Below are 20,315 nucleotides of genomic sequence, written 5' to 3'. Positions count from 1 at the left end.
TACTATCCAGAGTGACTTACAATAAGCATTGCAATGTAATCGTGTAGAGGGGGAAATGAAGTATATAGGCATAGGGTAACAATAACATACACAAAATGCATGTTGTTGTTGTTTTTATTGGCACCCTAGGACATACTGTACGGTATCCCAAGGTTGGCCCTAAGAGGCTTCCAACAATTTGGGATGCCCCAAAAAGCAGCCAAACAGCTTACACAACACCACAATCTCCCAGAACAGATTTCTGACAGCAAACTTTCTGTGCCAAAACACACCTTGAGGTTATCTCGCTTAGTGATTGCACTCCTACGCCTATAGTGGAACATGCTACATCTGTACAAACAAGTTTGTCTTGTTGTGTCACAAAAACATTTAAAAAAAGAAAGAAAAACAAAAAAAGGTAGAAAGCCAGTTGCTCTTCCGTGGAAACATAACACCTCGACTGCAGAGAAAAGGAAAATAGTGACTGCACATACTGCATACAGTACTCCATCTATACTGATCTATATAGCCTATACACAGAAAAATAAAGGTGCCACATGGAACTGAAACTGGTTATCACACACACACACACACACACACACACACACACACTTTTTCTTCTACACCAAATCTGTCGAAAATAGCCGATCTACAAGCTCATAACGAGTCAACACGTCATTGTCAGCTTGTAGATTCTAGATCTTGTAGATATGATATTGTCAGCGAATGTTCGCATTTAAAAAGAACATGCCCACAATTGGGATGCTGCAGGGTTTAAATAGTGAAAGATGCCTAAATAAACCCATCATGGTCTAACCATGAGGAAGAACTGTGATAGAATTATGCCTTAGAATTATATACCCCAGCACCCCAAACTTACTTAAGCCCCCCCCCCCCCTCCCCCGTGGTGTGGGAGCTTGCTTACCTTGCCCTTGGAACACCTCTGAAAACCAGGAGGAAAAGAGCATTTAGTCACTTTGGTGGCACAGACTAATCACATCTTTAAACTTTTTTAAATAATCAATTTAAAGTAAAAAACGATTATCGAGCAATTATCCATCTAGTGATTATCCATCTAGCTGTATTACACATTATTTATCACATACACAGCCTGTATTTTCCCTGGGAGAGGGCAGTGATAAAAGCACAGAGAGGGTGATCAGACCTATAGGGCTGATATTGCAGTAGCTGACCAATCAGCACATTGTGACCTCTCACTGCAGAAGGAACTATGGACAGATAAACAAATCATCTCCTAAATGGCTATTAAGACTGAAACGCCATCCCCTGGCTGGATAGCCTTGGGCAATGATGAATGAATGAATGTCAATGATTTATTTTATTTAAATGTCATGCCACCTTGTGGCCCATCCCTCATGGGATTATACGACACCACCTCAAATAATACAATATTCAAAAATATACCTTTTTACTACCGGTATTACTGATCACAACAACATATACCGACGGAACAAAACAAAAACTCCTACAGGCTGTGCAATGCTTTTTTCCCCTCAGATACCATGTTTTAAATGCCCTATTATTGAATAATTTGTTAAATTACTGTATCATGGTCATGGAGGCACAGTGTTGTATTTGTAAGAGAACGCCTACCTTTATGAAACAGTTCTGCCTTTTTCTGTGGGTATAGAGAACAAGGGACAGGTTTAGAAGTTGGTAATTTACACAGTCGTATTAACAAAGTATAAATCAGGTTTTGTTAAGGAAAATAAATATATAATGACTGAATTATAGACTAATATGTATGACATTGTAACCATAACATCATTGTACAACCATAACATCATTATACTCAGTTCTGTACTCTGACATACTTATACACCACTGATATGTTCTTCTCTGTATTTCTCATGATTCCCTGTGTGTGTAATCGGTTGCTTGCCTCCAGGTCAGTGCTCTGTTCTGGCAGGTCACCGTGTTCTGTCTGGCAGTTTCAAATGTTCTGTTTGGTACTGTTATTGTGGACAGAACAGACCATGGAATGTTATGGTTGCGGGATGATGGCTTAACAATTTGTCCTGGCTAAGGGCCGATTCATACTCCTATTTTACCGCTGTTTCGGCGCTGTAGTGCCGAAATGATTTCGGCTCGTCAGAATTTTTCAGTAGCACCGAAGAGCCGAGTTTAGGACGGTATAGGTCATTATCCCCTCGGGATAAGTATATGGTTTAATTCTGTGTGTTCGTGCCAGAGATGGCACTCCCCATAGAGCGATTCACTGAGTGAAGGAGTTTATAATAACTATTATGTGTCATATTTCCATGTACTGCACATAAACTAGCTGATATACTGCTGCTAACCATGTGAATGTCGTCCATCACACTGTCCTTCTGACCGAATGAACAGTAGCCTGCTATATGGCAGTGGTTGTCAATCTTTTTCATATCAAGGTCCATTATTTATTTGGCATTTGTGCCATGGACCTAACCTGACGCTGCCAGATGAGGGCGGTATTGGGTAACCATGTTCCCCAACACAGCACTCATCTGGGATCTCTCAGGCAGTTGAGCTGACAAAAATCCGTTCCGTACCGGACCAATCAGCGTGAGCTAAGGGCGGGATATGTGCGAAACCGGATGTGAAGCTATATAGACACGTCAATATGATTGGTTGTGTTTGCACGCCCACACGGTGATAGACAGACGGTCCCATCCAATCATCTACCAAGTATCTTGAAAAAAAGGAACAGCCCCGTCATCGAATTTGCTTCCGCGATCCCAGATCCCAATAAGCTGTGAAACAAATTTGTGTAGCAAGCTTCTTGGATCTGGCAGCGTCAGGTTACCATGGACCACCATGGGATGAGATTTAGCCTCTCAGACCCCAAACATAGAATAGTTTGTTATTGTTAAATGCTTCCTGGCATTTTGGCCTCTGTGCCCTCAAAACATTGACACTGCCAAGTGGCCTTGCCCACGCAGGCCTGGAGTGCCATCATTTTAGGGGTAAGGCCCTTGTCCTTAAACTTATGAAATTCCAGGTCTGCCTCATGACACGCAGTAAAAAAGAATATATCTAGTCTAGCCACGGCCATAAAAAATATGAGAAATGAAGGCTAATTATACGGGTGCTTAAAGCACATTTCAGTGCCCAGTTCTCTCCAGGGCCCACTTTGTTTAAATGCCCAGTTCTCTCCAGGGCCCACTTTGTTTCAGTGCCCACTTTGTTTCAGTGCCCAGTTCTCTCCAGGGCCCACTTTGTTTCAGTGCCCACTTTGTTTCAATGCCCAGTTCTCTCCAGGGCCCACTTTGTTTCAGTGCCCACTTTGTTTCAATGCCCAGTTCTCTCCAGGGCCCACTTTGTTTCAGTGCCCACTTTGTTTCAGTGCCCAGTTCTCTCCAGAGCCCACTTTGTTTCAATGCCCAGTTCTCTCCAGAGCCCACTTTGTTTCAGTGCCCACTTTGTTTCAATGCCCAGTTCTCTCCAGGACCCACTTTGTTTCAGTGCCCAGTTCTCTCCAGGGCCCACTTTGTTTCAGTGCCCAGTTCTCTCTATGGCCCACTTTGTTTCAGTGCCCAGTTCTCTCCAGGGCCCACTTTGTTTCAGTGCCCAGTTCTATCCAGGGCCCACTTTGTTTCAGTGCCCAGTTCTCTCTATGGCCCACTTTGTTTCAGTGCCCAGTTCTCTCCAGGGCCCACTTTGTTTCAGTGCCCAGTTCTCTCCAGGGTCCACTTTGTTTCAGTGCCCAGTTCTCTCCAGGGCCCACTTTGTTTCAATGCCCAGTTCTCTCCAGGGCCCACTTTGTTTCAATGCCCAGTTCTCTCCAGGGCCCACTTTGTTTCAATGCCCAGTTCTCTCCAGGGCCCACTTTGTTTCAATGCCCAGTTCTCTCCAGGGCCCACTTTGTTTCAGTGCCCACTTTGTTTCAGTGCCCAGTTCTCTCCAGGGCCCACTTTGTTTCAGAGCCCAGTTCTCTCCAGGGCCCACTTTGTTTCAGTGCCCAGTTCTCTCCAGGGCCCACTTTGTTTCAGAGTCCAGCAGGCTACACAATGCAAGCTCAACTCTGTAAGCCTACTACTATTTCAAATAATAAGAAGTGACTTCGAGAAATAATTATAATAATTGTACAAATATGTAGTAGGCCTGTATAAGTTTATTTATCCTCCAATTTGGCGTGACCATATATGGTGGCGTGACAATAAATAAAACCCCTATACTAGCCTACAAAGTACCAACACATTCAAGCATAATTATTGGACAGTCACGCAGATAGTCTGAGGTTGATGAAAACCAGACATGGCCAAAGTCTGGTCCTGGGGGGCATTCGTGGCACGGGGTCAGATTTTATATTGCCTGCAGCATTCTTCATGTCATGGCCCTAGTTGTAATGAATTGCATTTTTATGGCGCTTTTGCGGCTTTTCTATACACTCTAACCACAAGGCCATGTAATGTTTATGTGTTTATGTAATGTAAGGTTTAATGTTTGTTTTTAGTTCAATGTTTAAAAACGCCATTGACAATGAAGGGAAAATGTACAATTGTCCCGAACACAAAAATGTAATCAAATTAACGATAGACAATTTTATGTTTGTTTTGACACCGTTTGTTTTACATCATCATTACATCACCTAATCATAGCAACATGAGTTAGACATTAATATATTAGCGCCCCTCACTTCACAAGGGTGTGATTTTTATATATAATTGACTGCGGCCGCGTGTGCAGGGGAGACCTTAGAGACACAGCTTGTCAACATGCAAGCGCGCACCTGACACGAGCTTTATATTGTTCGGCTAAAGTGTCAAAACAAAACTTTTGTTTAAAAAGGTTTCGAGAAAAAAACAAAACAAACATGCCCGGGACTGCCGGACAAACAATAAAATATAATATTAATATCCTATAGACTACATACCAGTCGATGTTCCATAGATCTTAGATGTCTCTTGAAATTACCGATGGAGTGAGGACAGTCCACAAGACAGACCTGAAAATGTGGGCATTTATTAGCTCAATAAAGCAGCCGGTATAGGTTGTAGGTATATAGGTTAATCAGGTAAACCACTAAATAAAGGCTTTTTAGTGCAGCTTACCTGACAGAACAGTCCTGGAGGGTGCATGATGACGACAAGTTAACCAAACAGACCCGGCAATTTTACTTTCTAAACGGATGCGACATCGAAGCTGATCAGAGGAGACTCTTCCCTGGAGGAAAAAAACTCATCAGTGATGATCAACAAATTCCTGGTCGCTCCATGCAGTCCCTTCGCTTTCCGCTCCCGCTCAAGCAGAGACAAGACCGACCTTGAGAATAATAGGTTCCCGTGAGAAATACACGGGGGAGTGTAGGCTACAGGCTGCCTTGCATCCTCCCCCAAATCCGCCCGCATGCACAATTTGCACATCAGTTCAACACTGGCAGTTCAACAAACATTTTTGTTTGCTTAGAAAGTGGTGGGGTCATGGGGAACTGGAAAGTGGTCAACTCATCCCCAGTACTGTATAGGCTACTGGTCAAATAAAATGAAAGTAGGCTATACAGGTCACTGGTCAGTCAAAATTTGTAGGCCTACAACTTAAAGTAGGCCATATTTGCTTTGAAACATAAATTATGCAAAAGTAGGCGCTACACATGCTTTTAAAAACATCAACAAGTAGGCTACAAATTACATTTCTTTCTTAATATCAATGCATGCTGTGGAAATGTAGTCATTTATTAATTAATTTCAGAAATATTTAATAGTTTAAGTAGAAGATCACATGCTTGAATAAAACTGATGCTGCTGAGCAGAGAGCAATATATTCTATGACATGATTGGTTTGGTTCAGTCATCAACCTAAAGGAAACAAGTGCAAGTCACACAAAAAGCCAAAGCTTGTTACCATTATGGTCCATTAAAACAATTAACACCCAATTAAGTTACCAACAGATATAACAGAGCAAACAAAAACTAAAATAATATAACAAACGCAACAAAAGTCATGTGTAAATCTACAGTGTGTGTGCGTGCTTGGTGTCATGGGGAGACATCAGCTTTCTCGTTTTGGGTCTAATCTCTTGAGATTAGGGGTTTGGGAACCACTGCTGAATATCGAACCTTTGCGCCAAAGTTGACACATGCAAGGTGACACATTGCAGATCTGCTATTTTTCAATAGCCAACACATAAATGGATAAAGTGATAAAAAATAAAATATAAAAGCTGGGGACTCCTGGTATAGGAAACAAGGAAAAACTAAGTCATGCTACAAAAATATTGTATTTAAATCGTTTTCTTTTATTTTTGCACAAAATAGGGATAGCAGGGTTAAGGCGGTTAAAATAATGTGTAAATAAGAAGGAAGTCAATAACCTGCACAAAATAAGACGCTACTGTATGTCCCATTTCCCAAGTATGAAAATACAAAATAATTACATTTTGGTTCACATTAAACACAATACATTCAAATACCCATTTAATGGGTTGATCATAAAAAACGTATAATAATAATTAAAAAAAATCATACAGTACTGTACATTAACAGGGCATCTGTATTAAAAAACCATACAGTACTGTACATTAACAGGGCATCTGTATTAATTAAAGGGTAACGCACAAATGACAAATTGGTAAATTATAAATCCGTCACCTCTCAGCCAGAAACAGAATCTTCCTCAAACAAAATAAAACTTCTTTGAAGTAGCATGGCTGACCTCCATAAACCTGAGTAGTCTTTATTAATACTATACAGTACATCCAGCAGCTGTTCTTTCATAAACACCCTGTGATTCTTCAGTCACTCCATAACAAAGTAAATGTATACAAGTCAGATGCAGTGCGAACGCACGCACGCACACACACACACGCACGCACACACGCACACACACAGTTCAAAAGGTCAAAGAAAGGCCCAGGCCGTAGCGTAACGGTCTGGGCACCGGACTGGTAATCCAGTCGCAGTGTGCCGCGGGTTCGACTCCCGGACCCGACACGGCCTTTACTGCATGTCATCCCCCCATCTCTCTCCCGTTTCCTGTCAGCCTACTGTCTGTCCCTTCAAAAATCAATAAAAGGCGTAAGCCGCAAAAAAAATATCTTAAAAAAAAAAAAAAAAAAGGTCAAAGAAAGGCCAAGGTCATGGCTCAATGGTCCAGGCACCTTGGCTGGTAATCCAGCCTGGCAGTGTGCCGCGGGTTCGACTCCCGATCCAGACGGCCTTTACTGAATGTCTTCCCCCCATCTCTCTCCCCATTTCCTGTCAGCCTACTGTCTGTCCCTCCATGAAAAATATAAAATAAAGGCGAAAGCCACAAAAAAACAGTCAAAGAAAGTCTGACATTATGCAAGGATCCACAGTACAGCGGTCAGGGTGAGAAGAACCAGTGTGAGACAAGAGGAGAGTAAACTACGTAAAGTATCTACAGTAGGTCATACAGTATAGCCTACGATGAAACTGTGGTGAACAGCAGGTGTTGTAAAAGACAACGTTACCTGAATCATTATTGCGGATGCTGTTGTCTTTGGAAGTCAAGCCATGCTTCTGGAGTGTTGTTTGGGTACAATCCTCCAGTAGAGCCATCACTGTAGTTTGCATACTGTGAGAACCCAGGGTGCTGCTCTGGAGCTTGGGGAGTACCTGCAGGCCCAGTTCCATATGGATACCCATGTGGGAAATAAAAGTTCTGGGTGACTTGGCTGTAAGGATAAACTGGGGTGCCATAGCCTGCAGGTGGCATATAGTTACTGGAGCTTACTGTTGTTGATACAGTGGGCTGGTTGATTCTGTAATCAGAATTTGTAAACTGCTGGCTAGTTGGGTTTGTGACGGGATTGCCCTGCATATATGTACCGACCCCGATATTAAAAGGAGGACATGCACTGGCCTGCAACACTTGAGCAGTGTTTGGATTAACGACTGTAGCTGGGGTCGTGCCCAGGTCGTAGTTGAGCGATTGAGCCTGGTCTCCCCAGGGCTGTAGCTCAGTGGAGCCGACAGCCCAGGGCTGTAGCTCAGTGGAGCCGACAGCCCAGGGCTGTAGCTCAGTGGAGCTGACTGTCCTGGCTTCAGGTGGGTTGGAGGTAGCAGGACGACTGTCTTCATCTGCAGGGTTGGCAGCTCTGTAGTTGTTTTCCAGAGACTGGTCTTCACCGATGACGTCAGTAGCACTGCTTTCCGGCGTGAACTGCCTGTTTTCATAGTTCCAGACGCCGTCGTCCGCAAGCTTCGGCTGAAGTTTCCACTTCAGCACGTTGGCATTTTGGTTTGGGTTGGTGATCGGAATTTGACGCTTTGAGTGCAATTGCACCCTGGGCTTCACGCGACCTATGGATGTTTGGGTGGATGTTGGTGTCACAGTCACATTTTCGGGGCTTGCTCGGCTGGGGGAGACATCCTTCACCGATTGCTTGGCTTGCAGCAAAGATGTCAAATGTCTAAGGTTGTTCATGTGGACGACAGATGTCGGTTCACTAGCGGGCATATCTTTGTTAGGTGGAGGGGACAGTGGGACAGCGGTTACTGAAGTCAACATCAGCGGTGGCGAAGCTTGTTTAGCCTCGGAGAGGGTGGAGTGAAGTTCAGGCTCTGGCTCATGTTTAGCAAGAGAAGAATCTATGAACCAAGGTGCGGTTGACGGCTCAGTAGATGCACCTGAGACTTGCTTTGTTGCAGAGAATTCAAGGTTAAAGTTAGAGGAAGCCAAGATTTTAAGTGAGTTCAAGATCTGTTCTAATTTAGGTCGAGGACGCATTTGTGAAGACTCACAGTCCGGCACTTGAGAAACCACAGCTGATGTGCTTTCTACTTTCACTCTGGCCTCTGGGTTTTGGGGAGAGGTACAGTGACTCGGTTCTACTTTCACTCTGACCTCTTGGTTTTGGAGAGTGCAACACTCAGACTGTGGCTCACGTTTAAGCATTGAAGGTTTGGTTGAATTAAATGCTGGATTTGTTGGAGGGCACTGACTGGGTTCTACTTTCACTCTGGCCTCTTGGTTTTGGGGAGAGGGACAGTGGCTGGCAAGCGACGACACATTTGAACCTGAAGTGCCGTCACACGTTCCACCATCATCGGGAGACTTTGAAATTCTTCTCCGTTTGACCGACCCTGCATTTCCATGAAATGGCACGTAATCAGAACCATGTTTCACCGTTTGTCTCTTTTCTGGGGAAGAAAAAAAGACAAATATTTTAGGATACATGCCTGACTGTCCACCCACCCAGAGACATATTCATTACACAAGCATGTCAAACATTAAAATTACTTCCATACAGTTTTAAGTAAGTAAGGACAACTACACAAGTTGTGTTCCAGTATAAGCATCAGTATTTACCTATATGTCCAGAGAAACAGGGGTGGGTGTGGTCTTCCTGTATCACCTCCTGTTTAATGGTGACTGGAAACAGCAGAGAGACAATTAGACATGGTTTAATATTCAACATTCTATGTGTTGGGGAGTAATGTTGACCTCACACACCTGTTATGTTTGAGTTGTGAGCGTTCAGGGTTGCGAGACGCTCTGGGATCGGCTCAGTCTTCACAATGGCCAAATTTATCGGAGTTGTCTGAATCAGACTCTTTTTCAAACGTACATTTTCTTTGTCTGTCACTTCTGTATTCGAAACAATGATAAGATTATAAACTTCACACAGTGTCTTATGAGAGGAGGGTCTTGTGAACTCTGCTGGTCTGTTCAACAGAAGGCAGAACAACGACATGTCCGTCTACAGACAAGCTATGTTCAACTAAAACAATGTTAGAGTGAGATGAAGAGGTTCTCACCTGGTGGTTGTTGGTCAGCAGGTGGACAGGAGGAGGTCACATTCTGTTGTCTCAAGATGTCCCCCAGTATGTGGATGCCTACAAACAACAATAAAACCACTATAGTTACAACACCACACATTCAAGGACCACAGCTGTGAATAGACATGGACGTGTAATGACACTGGTTAGGTTACAAAGAGACAAAAGTACTACCTTCTCTGAATTGAGCCACTCGGACACGATGATATGAGCTCTTGTCAAGTGGTATAACCTTGAAAAGAGAAAACATTACAATAGTTAAGTACAGACTCGGATATACAAGTTGAACCGTAAGTGTTTTTGTGATGAGTCATAGCTTCAGTCTGTGCCATCTTCTCTCAGTGTAAACAATGGTTTTGTACTTGTGAGGTCGGATTAAAGTTTTATTAAGCTCTGAATATCATTCATTAGCTAAATCTGAGCCCTATAAATGCTTTGATCACGTGCACGAGGACGATTTTGGATATTCGATGACGTCACAACATGGGTGCCATCGGATGCTAGCGATGGATGGCTAAAAACAGCTAATGAACGTTAAATAAAATACTATTAATTCTGGATTAAATTACATTAAAGAGGGGGACATGGGGTTTGGTGACCCCTCGGGGGTCACCAAATTATTTTGGTGTATATTATTAAAAATAAATATATATATATATTTTTTTGTGCAACTGAATGGCTGGAAAATGGAAATGAAGAGTTTACATAGTACATGCATACACCTCCCCTAATGATTATATCTGGTTTCAGTATTTATTTATCGTGTATTGTCTCTATTATTAAGGTTATTGTAGCAGTCAGCAGTTTATATTGGGGGTCCCGAGACATTGCCAAAGCATTTCCGGGGGTCCCCGGCCAAAAATGTTGAGAACCCCTGACGTAGGGCATGATGATTGCTTTATGTTTGAACATGAACACCTCTGATTTATGACTGTATGCACCCAAGATGTGTAACAACCATTGTAGTTCCGTCGTTCCGTCAGTTTTAGTTTTGTAACATAAAGGCGGATCCCACATGGCTTCAGGAATGATCAAACTGGTTACCTCAGCATCCATTTGGTAGAACTGTTCCCGTATGGCGATTTTGTTGACGGCCAGCTCAAAGCCTTCCATCTTCTGATTCTCATTCCACGTCTCCATATTCCTGATTCCAGTCATTAAATGAGGGAACTCCTTCCACTAATGCAAACATACAGAAGACACCGTCGTATTTTGTGATTGTTTTTAAAGACATTAACACAGTAGTTAGGTAAAATGTAAAACTCTTTACTATGTACTAAATATATGCACTAAAATATAAAAAATATTACATGCAATACGATCAGAGAAAAAACACGTAACCTTCTTTTGAAAATGAAAACTAAACTAGAAAAAGTGCCCCTCAGGGCACAGGTCTCCACCAGGCCAGGTCAGGCTGTGGCTCTCCTGGTGGCACTATAATAGGCCAATGTGAAAAGGGTGCCATTTGTTCTTACGCCTTTGATGGCAATTGGATGATTTTGTTACAAAAATGTGTTTAGCAAAAATCCACCTGTTGGTTGCGCTATAACCAGCTCCGTGGCCTTGTGGTTAGAGTGTCCGCCCTGAGACTGGGAGGTTGGGGTTCAATCCCCGGCCGGGTCATACCAAAGACTGTAAAAATGGGACCCAATGCCTCCCTGCTTGACACTCAGCATCAAGGGTTGGATTGGGGGTAAGTCCCTGCGACATACTAGCGTCATGTCCAGGGGGTGTACTTGTACATCAAGCTGCCTCACGCTACAGAAACAGGAGATAGGCTCCTGCCCTATGGGCCTCATGGCTCGGCAAGGCTACTTACTTTAGTAGGAAAGTGCGTGAAAGATTTCATGTAAATTGCATGCTGCGTTCATTTGAGGCTTTTTGTTCAAAACGGGCCAATCCTGCAAACTTTGAAAGTGTTAGGCAATTAGGATGGAATATGAAATATCGGACAGATCCGTCTCGAGCACATGACTATAGAGCACATGACTGTGTAATGATTTGCAAAATCTGGAGGAGTAATATAAAAAAATGTGTTTTACAAATGTCGGCCTCCTGGTGGCGCTATAACAGGCCGTTCTGGAAAATTTGGGGCAGAGGTTCATGTTGGCAGCTAGAGCTAGAGTGTGTGTGTGCAAAGTTTGGCATCAACCGAGAAATGGCCCAGAAGTGTTTAAAAGTTCTACTTTATACAGTATGTTTTTATATGGTATGTGGGTCATCGTAATTGTATTTCTGCTTAACACTTTTCTTTTCTTATATATCAATAATCAATAAATAACTTTCAAAATAACCACTGAATAATTATGTTGGCTAACCGGTTGCAAAACTCTAGTCTAGTTGATGCAATTCACTCAGATGTGAGAGTTGTGAGAAGTATACCGGAGAGGCCACTGACCATGTACTTGAGCTGATGATCGACGCTAGTGATGTGTCCACAGATGTGGCTGAGTTGGACCGTCTCTTGGCAGCTACGACACATGTAGAATGGGTATAGTGTCTCTTTCTTAGATATCTCTCCACACTGACACTCCAACACCGATCTCAGACCTGGGGGGAGAGAGCGCGCACGCACGCAACGCACACACATGATGATGATACACCACAAAGGATTTGTTCTTGCGCATAAGGGCAAAAACACAAAACAAACAAAAACAAAACAAAAACACTCACCTATTACTCGCTGTCTATCGGCGTCTGACATGGCTTTCAGGTAACAGGACAGGCGGCTGTCAATCGTTATCCCTGGGAGTGACGGACTTGAAGTGATAACCTGAGGTGCGTTCTGACTTGTACCAGAGTACTGGGGAGGCCAGAGTCGTGTGCTAGAATACTGAGGAGCTTCCTGCCTCGTACCAGGATCCTGGGGAACCTGCTGCCTCGTACCAGGGTGCTGGGGAACCTGCTGCCTCGTACCAGGATCCTGGAGAACCTGCTGCCTCATACCAGGATCCTGGAGAACCTGCTGCCTCGTACCAGGGTGCTGGGGAACCTGCTGCCTCATACCAGGATCCTGGGGAACCTGCTGCCTCGTACCAGGATCCTGGGGAACCTGCTGCCTCGTACCAGGATCCTGGAGAACCTGCTGCCTCATACCAGGATCCTGGAGAACCTGCTGCCTCATACCAGGGTGCTGGGGAACCTGCTGCCTCATACCAGGATCCTGGGGAACCTGCAGCCTTGTACCAGGGTCCTGGGGAACCTGCAGCCTTGTACCAGGATCCTGGGGAACCTGCTGCCATTCCCTGTAATCCTCAGAAATCCCTTGCTGCTTAACAGAGTCCTCAGGAGCCACTGGTTGTGTCCCTACATCCCCACGGGCGACTGGCTGTGTCCTGGAGTCATGGGGAGACGTTGACTGTGTCTTGGAATCATGAAGAGTCACTGGCTGTGTACTGATGTCCTCAGAACTCTCTAGCTGAACACCACAGCTCTGTGGACCTTCTGGCTGGGTGTCAGTGGGTATTGGTAAGGTGTGCACTGGGGAGCATTCTGAGCCAGTGGCCAAAGGGTCTGCGATGTGATTTGTTTCATTGCCTATGGATGGAGGGAAGCGATGGTTGGTGGATGAGTGCAAATATACGATGATGGGTCAGAAACAGCTTGAGATGATAAACTGAGAACAGGTTAATGATAATGGGTTGACAACTAAAGACATCCTACAGTATCCTCTTTATTAGCTTTACATTTACCATCAGGGTGATGTGAAAGTTCATGTAAACCAGTTGACATGTCCTGGTGTTTCAGGCTCTCTGGCTGAGGTTTAGTTGCAGAAGATGAATCCTGTGACCCTCTCTGCTGTCTCAGGATGGCTTTTATTTTAGCCAGAGCTAAAGGAGAAAGAGCACAATTACTTCCAAAACAAAAACCACAGCTCCACACTAAACACCCAGGTTATTATAATTAATGCGGTGCTATGAAACTCTTTTGCTAATGAATAAAATGTGCCATTATGACGCCATCAAGGCACTGCCAAAATATATATATTGTAACGTTTAGCACCCTGAGCTGGAGTCGAACCCAAGCCTCCAACTCAGTAGACAAGGCAAGCAACAAGTTTGTTGATATATAATTCATAGCCTGAATTAAATCACATTTTATTCCTAAAAACATGGCAAAAATGGGTTTTTGACAGTATTTTCTGATTTATGGAGTGATAATTAGAGATATCTAAAATACCCATTTCCTTTGTCTCTAATTATGTCAAGAAAATGAAACAATAATTTTATCCGATCTTCAGATTTATCGTCCCAAAATGTATGCAAATTAGCGCAAAATTGGGAATGTAATGCATATTTACATTTACATATTTAAACATAAATTTATATGTATAAAAGAAAGAAAGAAAGAAAGAAAGAAAGGTGATTAAATATAAAATAAAACTACTGACCCATTATAGGTCCATTTGTTGTGGATTCTGGTGTTTCTACAGGGCTGCTCCCACAGTCGGATGCAGGAGACATGGCTGTCGCCAGTGAGATATGCAGCTGTGTCTCTCTCTTCTGTGTTGCATCATCATCATCATGTGACATCATAGAGGTCTGCATATGGCCGGGCGTGGAGACATGGGTTGACATTTCCCAAGGGATTTCGGTAGTGTTGGAGGTGACTTTGTTTTTGGGGGAACCTACAGTATCACAGGCCCCTGCAACTGTGGGACTGGTGGTGACAGCTTTACCCGAAGTGCTCGAAGCTTCGACAGCAGCCTCAAAATCTTGCCAGATAGATGCCCAACCAGCTTCAGTGAAGGCCGGAGAGGTGGTTGTGTATGGAGGAGGTTTGGAGATGTCTGGGGTGGATTCAGACATGGCTGGAGATGTACTAGACATGTGTGCAGTGGGTTTAGAGTTGGCTGTAGTTCTTGAGATGGTTACGGTTGCAATGGAGGTAGTCAGGGTCTTAAGTGACTTGACTCCAGTAGATTTGGTGATTGCAAATTCTGCACTGGAGACGGTGGCTTTACCTAAAGTGCTTGTAGCTTTAGATGCAGCTCCTGTAGATGCAGTAGGTTTGGAGATAGTTGTGAGGGATTTGGACAATTTGGAGATGGCTGGCGTTGTTTTTGAGATGGTTGCAGTAGGCTTGGGCATGACTGTAGCTGAATGGTAGACTGTTGTTAGACCTGTAGCTTTAGAGGTTGTTGTAGATGGAGTATATTTGGAGATGGCTGCAGTGGATTTGGCTGTAATTGCACTGGAGACATGAGCAGTGGGTTTGGAGTTGGCTGTGGTTCTTGACACCGTTGCCGTTGCACTGGAGGTAGTCTGCGTCAGGTGTGTCTCGTCTCCAGTAGAATTGGAGATGGCGGTTGTTGAACTGGAGATGGTTGCAGCATAAGATGGGGCTACAGGTTTGGATGGGGTTGCAGTAGTTTTGGAACTGGTGGCAAGTTTTGAGTTGGTTGCAAGCGCATCCGAGGTTGTCTTGGACAATTCAGTTAATTCAGCCACAGTCCTGGATATAAGAATCGTTTTGAGGTCTTCGTTCATTTTAAGACAAACATCCGCTGTTTTGCCTGTACTGTATGTTTTCAATGGGGATTTGGCAGTAGCATTCAGGGATTGGCTTGTGGATGACTTCATCACCGTCACCTTTAAAATGGCACAAAATATTATGCAAGTAACTTCTTATTAACACTCTTTAATAAATGGCTACATACCATTCAGTACATGATAACTAATAATTATCTTCCATTTCCAATACTGCTACAGCTTTTCAGAATCCCGCTTACAAACACTAAATCTTACTACTTAGGGAAATGTCATGAGGGTTCTTAATCGTTACGTTTTCAGTTTCTGAATTCTACAAAATATGGAATACCTTAATGGCATGCAATATATCCCACAATGCATGGAAATGTGTTATGCAATAATGGGCACTATACTGTCTCCAGCAACCATCGTTCTTATGTGTTTATGATAGCATATAATAAATCAATTTAATTGGTTAATCCAAGAGTTATTATGGTGGAAAAAACATTCAATGCAGTGTGAACTACTCAATAGAAGACTGCTGGTCTGCTGGTAAAGAAAAAATACCTTCAATCTTCCACATCCCTCATCTCTCTCCACCTGTTGAGCCAGGTCTCTCAGATCTCTGGGATTCCCATTAGGATTCACACTGCTTGACCAATCATGGACCATGCTAGGACGCAACTTTTTCTGCAAAAACAAACATTGAATCAGTGATAATATAAGATAGAATGCTTTTTTTTTTTTTTACCTTTATTGACATTTACAGTGAAGACAGACAGGAAAGAGGGAGAGAGAGGGGGAGAGACATGCAGCAAAGGTCGTCCTGAGCGGGACTCGAACACGCAACGTCAGGCCAGAGCCTACATGTGGCATGCGCCTGGACCACTAGGCCAGCGGGCGCCCTAGAATGCATCTCTTGTTATGGCCTTGTTAAAGCAAGGTCAAACTAGGCCCACAGTACAGTACATACACAGTGATTGATTGAATACTTTATAAACATGAAAATTTATTACTCTGTACTCTGTAGTAATGTAGAGTATTCAGTGAATCACAGCCCATAAGCTGAAAGTCAATCAGATATAATAGTACAATATATTTTTGCATCTTCTCCCCTTCCTCCCCATGGCCCACACACACACACACACACAGGAAGAGTTTTGACGTCGGTTTTGACATATAATAATTTTGGAAATATTCAAATTTGGCCCTTATGCAGAAGATCTGTATCAGTATCAGCTGATTGTGAGAAAAACAAGCGGTGATCGGGATCAGTCCCAAAAAAACCTGATCGGAGCACTTCTTTTTGCTTAAGTTCTTTTCATACATAATCCACACACCTCCTATACTTTGAGCTCAGCTATACTTAGTTTGCATTCAAGGCTTTTGCTCCCTTCCATAATGCTCAGATAATGAACTGTATCCTCATCCTGAACCACCTCAACAATTTGCCATTCCTGGAACACAAACGGTAAACAGTCTAAACACTACGCCCGATTCATGCTGTGTTGGCAACACCATTGTATGCAAGGTTTCCTAGCCGCTACCGCAGGCTCTCATACAGTACTCACTATGTAGTTGTAGCGGTGATCTGACGATATGATGTGACTCATGTATTGGTCACAGACGATGACTCTGCAACAGCAGTGACAACGGAAATAGTTGCGTGTGTTGTGCTCTGGCGGCCACCGGTACTCTGTCATCATGCTCAGGCCTGGAGGACAGTGTCACAGAACAGTCACGTCACAATGGCAGGTAGATGATAATGAATTAATGCTCATCACACATTATCTGAACCAAAACAAGACAGGCTCTAATAAGGTTGTGGCTTCTCTGTCTAACTAGCTGTGATAGCAACTTGTTGTCTGCAGTTTGTGACCAAAACAGCAATGATGTACTAATGTGCCAATGTGAGGTTTAGCAGCACGAGGTGAGCTGTGAATTGGTGTAGCAGCGTAAGCAGGTTTCTGTTAATTCAATCAATCAATTACAGTAAATTCAGATGATCATTTCACCTCTACAATGGGATATTCCAACTTAGATATATTTTTGCGTAACAATTGTCAAGATATCTAGACCATCTGAGTAAAGATTGTTTGTCACACTGTACGATGGTACGTCGTACCAGCTCAGAGCTTATACAGTAGATCTGCCATTTTCAGAAAAGCAGTGATTTCTTCCACCTATTTAAGATTATCTCGCACATATCTATCACAAAATAGTATACTTTGCCTTCTAGAGGAACATCTCACAATGCTATAAACCAGATATTTCAAGACAAAGAAAATACAAAAACTTGAGAGTAAGCTGACCAATGACTGGCTCCGTTCTGCCAGTGTCGTTGAGGTAGTGCCACAGGGCTGTGTTTGTATCTGCAGGGTCCATGGTGTCCTCTGGAGTGACCTGGGGGTGACACCTGTCGGTTGGTGGCTGAACACTGAATGGCTTGTCCTGGACAGCAGAGATGAGTGTACTTGGCCGGGGTTGACCGTCAGATGTGGATGGAAGGGTTTGAAGGCCCTGGGGATGCGTGGGGCTGACCTGGATGTTGTTGGACACCTGAGAAGCAGCCACGGTGTCTGCAGGTTGTGGAGGAGCGTCCGGTTGGAGTCCATTCAAAGTGTCTTGTTCAGCAACGAGCTCTTTCTCTTTCCTCAAAGCTGTCAACACACACAGAGAGCATAATGGACAAATTCAAACTCCTGAACTGACTAGGATCTTTATAAATCGTTTTTGAGTGGTGCAACCACTCCAAGGAACAGCAATGTCCGTGTTCACCTATGCGTTGTTCACCTATGTGTTGTTCACCTATGTGACGTTAATGAGCCAATGACTATGAGTACCAGTAGGGGCGCTGTTGTGCCAGAAACAGAGAGAGAGATATAGTATTAGTGCTGCACTGTTGCCTGCTAATGAGAGAGAGAGTCAGTCCAGTAGGTAATGTAACAGGAGCCTACCTATCCCATGCAGCATAGAGGGGTCCAGGAGGTCCATCATGTACTCAATGTCATTGTCCAGCTGCATGTCAGGAGAAAGGTCCAAGTCATCGGTCTCATAGTGCTTCCCTGTGGTGACAGGAAACAGACAACAACTGAAGCATTTCACTGTAGGGTTATCAACACGCATTCATTACACAACATTTACATTATACCCATCACCCTTGACACAGTTATTTCATGATCATCTGTTGAGACTTGAGAGTATCGTCTTGTTTAGCATTTCACTGCCTTATCTGGGTTGTACAACAGGGCCAAATATGTGGCCTTGCACTACAGAATGAACTGATCTGAATTAAAACAGTAGGACAAGACACTGTTGAGTGTCATATCTGTAATACCAGATGCTTAAATGGAACACCACCAACTGATGAAGAATAAATTAACTCGGCAGATACACACCTTCATGTTTTACACATTGATCACATGCGTTTGTCTCCACTGCCACATCACTCAAGGCCTCCACTGTTTGGCTAATACTGCTTATGTCTCCTGCTTTGTCTTGTTCTTCTTTGGACGCCTTCTGAGTCTTCGTGCAGGCAGAGCTCTCCTCTACATCACTGAGTCGTTGTCTTTTAACCCCCACCTCCGGCCTGGCGTATTCGCTCTTCCGCCTTTTCTCTGGTGTCCTGCTCTCCGTTTCGGCTTCACTGTCTTTCCTGACCCTTGGCGTGAAGTCTTTATTTTCCACTGGAAGAGGCGTGCACTCAGTTTCAGTGTCTCTCTCGACCATCGATGAGTCATCGTTGCAAGTCGCACCCCTTTTTGTTTCGGCCTCTTGTCCGGCATCAAGGTTTCCTTTCCGCGCAGTAGAACTCACCCGTAACCACGCAAACTTCCATGTGAAAGTACTGCCCGTCATTTGTTGTTTTTCAGTCTTTTGTGTACTTTGTTTCAGAATCTCTTCGTCTGCTTTACGTTCCACAGAGGAGTCCAGAGTGGGACACTTCTTCTCATCAGTTTTATGAACACTAGAATATTTTTCAGGCACTGCTTTCTTTTCCACTGGAATGGTCTGTGGAGAGGGATCCTTCACATCTGGAGTCTGTAATGTGGAACCCTTTACACCTGGAGGCTGTAATGTTGGACCCTTTACACCTGCAGGCTGTAATGTTGGAGCCTTTACACCTGCAGGCTGTAATGTTGGAGCCTTTACACCTGCAGGCTGTAATGTTGGAGCCTTTACACATGCAGGCTGTAATGTTGGAGCCTTTACACCTGCAGGCTGTAATGTTGGAGCCTTTACACCTGCAGGCTGTAATGGTGGAGCCTTTACACCTGGAGGCTGTAATGTTGGAGCCTTTACACCTGCAGGCTGTAATGTTGGAGCCTTTACACCTGCAGGCTGTAATGTTGGAGCCTTTACACCTGCAGGCTGTAATGGTGGAGCCTTTACACATGGAGGCTGTAATGTTGGAGCCTTTACACCTGCAGGCTGTAATGTTGGAGCCTTTACACCTGCAGGCTGTAATGGTGGAGCCTTTACACCTGGAGGCTGTAATGTTGGAGCCTTTACACCTGCAGGCTGTAATGTTGGAGCCTTTACACCTGCAGGCTGTAATGGTGGAGCCTTTACACCTGCAGGCTGTAATGGTGGAGCCTTTACACCTGCAGGCTGTAATGTGGGACCCTTTACACCGGCAGGCTGTAATGTTGGACCCTTTACACCTGCAGGCTGTAATGTTGGAGCCTTTACACCTGCAGGCTGTAATGTGGGAGCCTTTACACCTGCAGGCTGTAATGTTGGAGCCTTTACACCTGGAGGCTGTAATGTTGGAGCCTTTACACCTGGAGGCTGTAATGTTGGAGCCTTTACACCTGGAGGCTGTAATGTTGGAGCCTTTACACCTGGAGGCTGTAATGTTGGAGCCTTTACACCTGCAGGCTGTAATGTTGGAGCCTTTACACCTGCAGGCTGTAATGTTGGAGCCTTTACACCTGCAGGCTGTAATGGTGGAGCCTTTACACCTGCAGGCTGTAATGGTGGAGCCTTTACACCTGGAGGCTGTAATGTTGGAGCCTTTACACCTGCAGGCTGTAATGTTGGAGCCTTTACACCTGCAGGCTGTAATGTTGGAGCCTTTACACCTGCAGGCTGTAATGTTGGAGCCTTTACACCGGCAGGC

General features: G+C 44.1%; 1 protein-coding gene across 1 annotated transcript in view; it reads right to left on the bottom strand.

Annotated features, from left to right (window-relative positions):
* LOC310858061 (uncharacterized protein) overlaps positions 1 to 20,315 on the bottom strand; it is a gene marked incomplete at its 3' end in the record, with an annotated part of 55,285 nt that overhangs the window by 27,823 nt on the left and 7,147 nt on the right. The window contains exons 16-29 of the mRNA XM_083764116.1: positions 19,436 to 20,284; positions 18,592 to 19,347; positions 18,151 to 18,258; positions 17,506 to 17,853; positions 16,765 to 16,907; positions 15,761 to 15,883; positions 14,113 to 15,313; positions 13,409 to 13,552; positions 12,396 to 13,259; positions 12,121 to 12,272; positions 10,767 to 10,901; positions 9,897 to 9,954; positions 9,702 to 9,779; positions 9,397 to 9,531 (exon numbers count right to left, since the gene is read on the bottom strand). Of these exons, the coding sequence (XP_083620242.1) occupies positions 9,397 to 9,531; positions 9,702 to 9,779; positions 9,897 to 9,954; positions 10,767 to 10,901; positions 12,121 to 12,272; positions 12,396 to 13,259; positions 13,409 to 13,552; positions 14,113 to 15,313; positions 15,761 to 15,883; positions 16,765 to 16,907; positions 17,506 to 17,853; positions 18,151 to 18,258; positions 18,592 to 19,347; positions 19,436 to 20,284 (5,094 nt within the window). The remainder of the gene's footprint in view (positions 1 to 9,396; positions 9,532 to 9,701; positions 9,780 to 9,896; positions 9,955 to 10,766; positions 10,902 to 12,120; positions 12,273 to 12,395; positions 13,260 to 13,408; positions 13,553 to 14,112; positions 15,314 to 15,760; positions 15,884 to 16,764; positions 16,908 to 17,505; positions 17,854 to 18,150; positions 18,259 to 18,591; positions 19,348 to 19,435; positions 20,285 to 20,315) is intronic.

Source organism: Protomyctophum parallelum, assembly GCF_964188405.1.
Source record: "Protomyctophum parallelum genome assembly, chromosome: 1".
In the NCBI taxonomy this organism is placed as follows: Eukaryota; Metazoa; Chordata; class Actinopteri; order Myctophiformes; family Myctophidae; genus Protomyctophum; species Protomyctophum parallelum.
This window is presented reverse-complemented; position numbering and strand designations above follow the sequence as displayed.